We start from the raw sequence: 8,232 nt of genomic DNA, 5'->3' as shown, positions 1-8,232 counted from the left end.
ATCTCTTATCTCACACTCCTGCTCACCCCCAAGCTAGGGCCATTGTGAACTTAGTGGAAGAGAAGATAAAGTTTAAAGTTGTGCACACAATAACTTGCGGACTTGGATCATGTAAGAATGAATATGCCTACCACCTACCTCTACAACCATTACAAATGTTCTATGATTTGCAAGGAAGTGAACTTGACTCTTTTTTACGAAAACAACATATTCGCAAGTCTTAGTAAATGGGAAAATCCCCATTTCCTTGCCAAGTCCTCCTAGCGACAAGCAAACGAGATTTACCCACAATTCCTTATCACCCCCTGCCAATGTGCAACAAGGATCGTCCCCCTTGCCTTGTAAGACTAAGAAGATAAATACCTTGTTATGATATTTTGATGTGCACTTTTCAATGCAATCCTAGTTTCATTAGCACTGCTAGGAATTTCATTCGATGTGAGCTCATCTCTCTTCAATTCGGATTGAATCAATTCTTACTAATATTCCTACTTTCTTCTTTCCAACTACAACATCGGCTCTATGTTGCATCTTCACCCTAAAGACACTCCCTTTTCATGATGTCTAACACCTATGAGTATTTCAAGTACTTGCCCACTCTTGTAGTATCCATCTCATCAAGCTCAGCTTACCTTTCTCCACTGTACTTCATTCTGCTATGCTTCATTCCCCTTCTTCTCCCTCTTAATATCTTTCCTCTTCATTTCTCTTCATGTTGATCTCCAATAGCACAAGAGCACCAACCTTTCTGAAACAAGAGATGAGGCCCACTAGGGTTACATATTATAACTTCAACATCATTCTTCAACATGGTATCCATGTCTTCACCAGATAAAATGATGAAGCTAAATTCCAAGAACCAAGTTCATGTGACCTAAAAGCCTAAATTCTTGAGAGGCAACAACAAAGTAGTAGTAAGCCATCACAGGACACATCATGCTACATTGCCAGAGGTGGTGAGTTCATACCACAACTGAACAGGTTGGGCCTAGGGGCAGATAATGACCAGAATGCATACTAAAGTTGTAATCTTCCAATAAATGTGCATCATATGATGTCTTGAGACTGCGCAACCCACTCTTGGATGCCATTAGCACCAATTAGTTTTCCCTGAAAGACAAACTTCAAGCACCATTCAATAATTTAAGCATGAAAATTTCAATAGTGGTAAATGGCTCGTGTGCATGGGAAACTGTTTGTAAGAAATTGTTATATACTCACCAGGTGTTTAAAACCTCATTGCATAGACAGGTTTAAAAATAGAAAATAGCTATATCACACACATGCTTCCAGATGATTGTACACATCAAAAGAGCAGATTAAACTAAGTAAGAATGCATACATATCAAGCTATGCCAGCTTGATACAACAATCAAGTGTAGGATGAGAGAATTCAAGAATGTGCTCTCTAAAATAATTACATAAAGAGTAATGATCAAACTGTTTCAATCTTGTTTTCTGATTTGATGCCTCAGAAATCAATCAAGAAGTTCTGTACATTTGCAATTATGTACAATGTGATTCATTGTCACAGGGTAGTGCCTCTGCTCAAGACTCAGCAATCAATGGAGAGCTTGAAGCATTCTACAAACACATCACCCAAAAAGCCAGATATTAGCACAAGAAAACAACTATATTCAAATTCAAGATCTCCAACAAAACACCTACAACACAGAAAAGCATTTAACACAAGAAAACAACTATATTCAGATTAAAGATCTCCAACAAAACACAAACTACACAGAAAAGATACTTTTCATAACACAACCAAGATAAGTTCATAAGACGAAACCTGCTTAAGTCAAGTGCAAAAAGAATACACTTATAATTACCTTGACAGGGTAAGAGGACATAGACAGAATAGCACACATCCCAAAGGGGTTGCCATTGCGAATCATGCGAACAAACCCTTCATCACCCCATGATTCACCCCAGGAATTCTTCACAATCCAATAGTTAACTCCATTCTCTGTGCCATAGCCTACCAACAGTACACCATGGTTGATGTCATAAGGGTCACAGGAGCAAGACCCATTGTACACACCCTGCAGTTTTCACAGTATACAAAGGTTACATAATAGAACTCACCCCAGACCTGACATCCTTGGAGCATTTTCACAAAATTACCATAGGTCAGAGTGATTAAGATCAAATAGACAACCAACTCTGACAAGATAGATCTGCTTGAAATTAATTTTAAACACCCAGAATGAGCTCCTTCACAAGCATAAAAATCCAAAACTGTCAGTACCTCTATGTAGAGCTGGAAGTCCCATGCTGAACCATCAATGGCAACACTAACAGGCTGCTTTGACACAGCTTCCATGAGTGCTTCCTCACTGTAGGACTCAACATCTACATAAGAGTCAATTGATACTGTTTTCTCCTCACCTTGCTGCAGAATTGGGAGAAGGGATCAGAGGCAATTGAAGTTCACCCAAACAACAAAGTTGAACAACAAAAAAAATGTGCCAAAAAAGTACCAGCTTAGTGTTGCAGGTGCCTGACTCGCCATCATAGCTCTCATATGGATAAACCTCTTCAGTGGCTATGCCACCATTTTGGATTACCCAGTCAAAGGCATCATCCATGAGGCCGCCATTGCAACCATCACTCTGTCCACCCACATCACATGTAACCAGCTCCTGCTCCGACACACTCACGAGGTTACCAGTCGCAACAGCATTAGCTCCCTCAATGGCACCAGCTGCTGAAAATGCCCAGCAGCTTCCTGCACATGACATAGTGCCCTGCTTACATCTCTTTCCGGGTAAGTTTTAAGCAAACCATCAGGCAACACCCAGAGGATCTAATTGAGCGTGTGTTCTTTAACATAGAATTCTTGAATGTAAAACAGCATTGAAACAGCGACAAGCAGATCTAATTGAAAGATTACCCAGGGCCTTCACTAAAGTATCTAATAGAACGATTGCTAGGGGCCTTTCCTCTTATAGGAGGCTCTTTCCAGTTGATTCGACAATAGAAGACCCTTACAAAGCAACACCGAGACTCAAGGGATTAGATCCCAGCCTGAGCTTGAGTGGATTAGTTTGCGTGCAAGAGAGTTCTCAAGAGCACAGTAAAAGATATAGAAAGCTACTAGAAAGATATAGAGGGAAGGGGAGAGAAGAGCTAGAGAAAGACAGGCAGATATTACTGAAAGGCGCCAGAGGAAGGAAAAGGGGACGGAAGGGTAGATGTAGAAAGCAACGCAAGGAAAGAGAAATAGATAGAGACACAGAAGGGAGGGAAGAAGGGAGAAAAACCCAGATCTCCCGCTGTAAGAAACTGTGAAGGTACAAATCCAAAAGGTCAAGACAGGAAATCCCAACACAAAAGAGAGAGACAAGTATGGAAAAGCTGTCCTACAAGCAAATATCAGATCGAGATCAAGCTATAATCACAAGGCGTATTGGACAAATTCCTGACATGATTTCTATAGTGAAACAAAACAACATCATGAATTTCTGAGGGATTGCATACCTAGCTAGGTGCGGCTGGGATCAGGGGTCTGCTGGCCCCACCTAGCTAGGTATGCCATGCCCTCCTCGCAGAAACTCATGACGTTGAAGGATGTAAGGGAAGACAAGGAACTCCCCAAGCCGGCAGCCCCCTGCTCCTAACTCCACCTAACTAAGTATGCAGTGCCTCCCAGGCAGAAGGCCATGAGGTTGGACACCGCAGGTAAAACAACCCCAGGCCAGTAACCCCTGCCCCGGCCACACCTAACCAGGTATGCACTGTCACAGAAACTCATGATATTGAACTAGGGATAATCAAGGTAAAAGTGCTCTCTTCCCACATCAGGAAAAGTCCAAAGCTCCTGGTGAATTGGAATGCAAACAGGGAGAGAGGAAGACATAGACAGGAGAGAGAGAGAGAGAGAGAGAGAGAGTCAAAAGAAGATTGATACAAGCAAACTATGATTGTATAGAAATGGAGATAGAGAGAGGTGCGTGTGAGACTCACCGCACATGCCCTGGTCCTTGACGGAGGTAACGGCCCCCTTCCCTCTCCAGTCCACAGATGCAGCAAGCGTATTCTTGTGAGGAGAAGAAGAGGAGGAATCTGGCACGATCCTCAGAGGGGAGCCGAGGCTAGGGCGCCGTGGGGAGAGGCCAAAGCGGCGGCTGCGGAGGAACTCCTCGTTGGTGAGGTCCGCGAAGCGGTTGAGGCCGATGCGGAAGGGCGGTGCGGCGCCGCCATGACGGCCGCCGCTGTTGTGGTGCTCGATGAACATGAGGTTCCTCCTGAAGACATGGAACCTCCTGTGCTTCTCCTCCTTCTGCTCGGGGCCGTAGTGCTTGCCGTGCTTGGCGTTCCAGGCGTCGAAGAGGCTGAGCAGGCGAACCTCCGAGAGCAGATCGTGCGGGGAATAGGAGAGGAGGTCGTCTTCCGCGGCGGCCGATGCAGTGAGGGAGATGGCAGCTAACCCTAGGAGGGCCACGCACAGGAACAGAAGCAGGGGAGAAGAAGCCATTCTGATGGAACGAGAGTGAGAGCGGAGAGGGGCGGAGGAGAAAAATAAGTATGAGGTGAAACAGTATCTTTTGGCTTTGCTATTATAATTGGGGGGGCGGGGGGGGGGGGGAGAGAGAAAGAGAGAGAGAGAGAGAGAGAGAGAGAGAGAGAGAAAACCTGATGAGAGGTAGAGAGAAGAGATAGGGCCTTGCCTAGGAAGAGCTGGATGCATTCCCATGAGAAGTGCTCCCCAAATCAAAGACTTCTTCCTCTCCCATAAGTGGTGGGTCACATGCTCTTATGGGAGACCTTGCATGCTTGATCATCTCTCCTCTAAGTGTTGGGTCACATGCTCCCTCGTCCCTCCCCTACTCATTCACCCAACCCCCCTTGTATTAATTTCCGATTTTCGAAATTCATCTCCAGCCTTGTGTATGCCAAGCAAAACAGTCCTTAAAAACTCGAACCCATTCAAAAACTTCCTCCTCTCACATTAGTGCTAGGTCACATGCTTGCTCATCTCTGCCATAGGTGTTGGGTCACATGCTCCCTCGTCCCTTCCCTACTCATTCACCCAAAACCCCTTGTATTAATTTTCGATTTCCAAAATTCATCTCAACCCTTGTTTATGCTAAGCAAAAGAGCCCTTAAACACTCGAACCCATTCACCCTATAAAATAAGGTCAAGTGTAGTAGCCATGTCTATAAAGATGAAGTTCACATGAGCACCCACATCAAAAGCAACTTGAAAATGCTAGGCTTGTTGGGCCAATATTTCAATTGTAGAGGATCATGATGAAAGAGGAAAAGGCACTCCCCCCCCCCCCCCCTTCTTAGAGCTAAGTCGCTTCAACTATAGTGTGGGTACAAGGAGGACAAACTGCTACTAAGGTTTAATATGGTTGCACCAGGTGGTACTACAACTAGTTGTGCTTTCAATTAATATGCAACCATTCAAGGTTCTTCAATTTGGCACCATTGAATTTGTCGCTCAAAATCCACTAACAATCAATGCTCTTTCTACTTGGATAGCACTAATGGCATTGTGTTAAATCTACCTCTTTCACAAGGGTTTCTCCAAACCCCACTCCCCCTACTACCTCTTTGTGCAAACAAAGGGGGGAGGGTTAAACAGCCCCAAAATCTCCTATACACCTCAGTTCCATATGGCCCTTAGCATCCTTTCTCATTGAATAGCAATAGAGTCTATAAAATGGTCCTTGACTCTCTCCTACTATCAATTTGCAAGTCACCATAATAGATTCTTAACATCTACAAAAACCCCCATTTTAGTGAGGATTTCAAAAGAATATAGAATATCGATACAAGCTAAGATTTACTTTTTAGCCATGATTATGGTAGCTAATCTTATTGTCTCAAAGCCTCGATCAATCAAATCTTCTTCGTTCTCAAGTTCAATGTAGCCAAGATACCCTTAGATGTGCATGAATTATGCCATCCAAGCTGCGCCAAACATTTGAATCCACACACTCATTGAACTTGGCCATGTGCTCAAAAGACATTGGCTACAACCCCACTTCACGTGATGAGTTGCCTTTATATTACACCCTATTTTAATGCAACCCCACTCCACTAGGATAAAGATGTTAAGGTCTTACGAAATATGAATAAACTCTCTGAGAATGTCCTTCATAAACACAATTTGACAGAGAGAATATATAGTAAGGAATACTTTGCTATGTGAGATTCCTAGCGTGACTCCTTCCTCACCCATTTTTGTCCAAGTTCACACTCTTCAATGAACCAAAGAACCCTAGGATTATATACTTGAACAAGAATACTCCTCCTCAATATATGAATGCCATCAAAGAAAGTAAATGTCGAATTCATTCGTGTTATTTGAAAGGTCATGTCTTTACTCAATATCATGCATAATTGACTTGAGAAGATATATGGGACCCCATCTCTCCTTATGAAACCATTTCTCATGCACATCATGTTCATAAAAAACATTTTATAGATGCAATACAAAACTATCAACCTTAATGACTTATGAGATTGACCCTATATGTTGTATTTTTGGCTACATTATAACTACATACACAAAAAAATTTGACGTAAAAAACCATTATGCGAAGATCTTCACTTAAATTTACTAATTCGATTCACTTTAACCTCGATTTTTTTAACTATGTGAATTGTAAGTGGGGTATTTCAAAATATAACCACAAGGACAACAATTATGAGTGACCAAGCATGTATCAAGGCAAACATCCACAATGCGACCACTACTTAAGATTTTTGCAAGCTTCACTAGAAGATTTTCTCTTCTCGAACAAGGAAACTTCAAAACAATGGCACACTTATATTGATAGTTTGCATTGGTAGTGGTGGCATATGCTAAAATTCTCACACTTTTAATTTTCTTGAACACATACATTGAAAAAGAGTTGTAGTGCTCAGTGCTCCCACTTTTGAAGTTCAAAAGAAAAGTATAAATTGAAAGTGGATCTTATTCCTATATGATATACTCTACTAGATATAAATAGACAATCTCAAAGCACATCCTTAGCAAGTTCACCCAATAATAAACAATCAATTGCTCCATTTTTGTATTTGAGTCCTAAGCAATGCTTATTACAATTAAAACATTTGTAATCATATGGAACCAAGATAAATGCTCAACTAGCATCACTAATGACTACTCATGCATTGGCCTCTCATCTTCACATCATAACTCTAGTGGTACGGAGGCATGATAGGCCATTTCGGTGCTTCACTCCAAACTTTGAAGCGCCATTGTTACTATTGATTAACACATTTCACATCTTGATGCATGTCTTACGTGGCAATATGATGCATCGCTAGTTCAGTCCATTTGTCTATTGATATTGTGCCCCTCTAAGGGTGCTTTAAAAGCATTGTTTCCACCAACATTAGAACTTCTCTCAACATGTTCTTGCTTGAATGTAGGTAAAATATAGGCACATTATACCTAGGCCAATTCTTATACAAACAATAGGCTTCTCTCGAGTGTCTCTACACACACACACACACACACACAATGTATATGTATGTATAGACACATGGGCACGCATATATGTGCATATGTATGCATGTTACATATACATGCATGATTACATAGGCTATACCTACTAATCCACGAACTAAAGACTTACTCATACTCAATATATTGATTAGATGTTTAAAAATTCTAAAATCACGTAGAGAGAGAGAGAGAGAGAGAGAGAGAGAGAGAGAGAGAGAGAGAGAGAGAGAGAGAGAGAGAGAGAGAGAGAGAGAGAGAGAGAGAGAGAGAGAGAGAGAGAGCTTCAAAGTTATTGTAGTATTGTAAACCACTTCATACTACCATGCTATACCCACTTTCACACAATATTGGTAGAGCACACATACACCGTTAATCACATTATTAAGTCATAATGACTAATAAGATTCTCAAAAGTACCACATCACATTTGCCGTGCTAAATTCATAGAAGGTTGCACACAAACTATTACCCATTTTGTGTTGTCATAAAGACTTATAGAATAACCCTATTGCAAGTATTTCTTCTCCATGCACTATTATCATGTCTTAACATAACCTATCTTTTGAACAAAAGTTATAGGGTGGAAGTGACAACACATTGGTTTATGAAAAAATTGGATATATCCACACAATGAGACTCCCATTTGCTACTCCTTACACAACATTGAATAGTAAGGAGTCCTTGATTATGGCTTCAATTAGATCTCTTAATGTGTTATAATCAAATGATTGTTCATTAACATAGGTTTCTTTAATTTTGGT

The 8,232-nt window shown here is 41.5% G+C and overlaps 1 protein-coding gene across 1 annotated transcript; it reads right to left on the bottom strand.

Moving 5' to 3' along the window:
- Nucleotides 1-1,297: 1,297 nt before the first annotated feature.
- Nucleotides 1,298-4,546, bottom strand: LOC148019994 (cysteine proteinase COT44-like). The gene is made up of 5 exons (XM_087700239.1): nucleotides 3,970-4,546; nucleotides 2,484-2,731; nucleotides 2,252-2,395; nucleotides 1,833-2,045; nucleotides 1,298-1,584 (listed from the first exon to the last, which is right to left on the bottom strand). Exons 1-5 carry the CDS (start codon nucleotides 4,478-4,480, stop codon nucleotides 1,549-1,551), a joined length of 1,152 nt encoding a protein of 383 aa, XP_087556365.1. The 5' UTR covers nucleotides 4,481-4,546; the 3' UTR covers nucleotides 1,298-1,548.
- Nucleotides 4,547-8,232: the final 3,686 nt, after the last annotated feature.

The sequence above is a fragment of the Lygodium microphyllum genome, chromosome 19, assembly GCF_053477565.2.
Source record: "Lygodium microphyllum isolate KBCC chromosome 19, Lygodium_microphyllum_v1.1.10, whole genome shotgun sequence".
Taxonomy (NCBI): Eukaryota; Viridiplantae; Streptophyta; class Polypodiopsida; order Schizaeales; family Lygodiaceae; genus Lygodium; species Lygodium microphyllum.
The sequence above is the reverse complement of the archived record's forward strand: the minus strand, read 5'-3'. Positions and strand labels throughout refer to the sequence as shown.

Bases quoted from the DNA above. Each gene is read 5' to 3' on its own strand.
- LOC148019994 (XM_087700239.1), bottom strand. From the start codon at position 4,480: ATGGCTTCTTCTCCCCTGCTTCTGTTCCTGTGCGTGGCCCTCCTAGGG. The intron at 2,732-3,969 runs GTGAGTCTCACA...TGTCATGTGCAG, and splicing joins CAAGGACCAGGGCATGTGCG to GAAGCTGCTGGGCATTTTCA. The intron at 1,585-1,832 runs GTAATTATAAGT...ATGTGTTTGTAG, and splicing joins TGTCCTCTTACCCTGTCAAG to AATGCTTCAAGCTCTCCATT.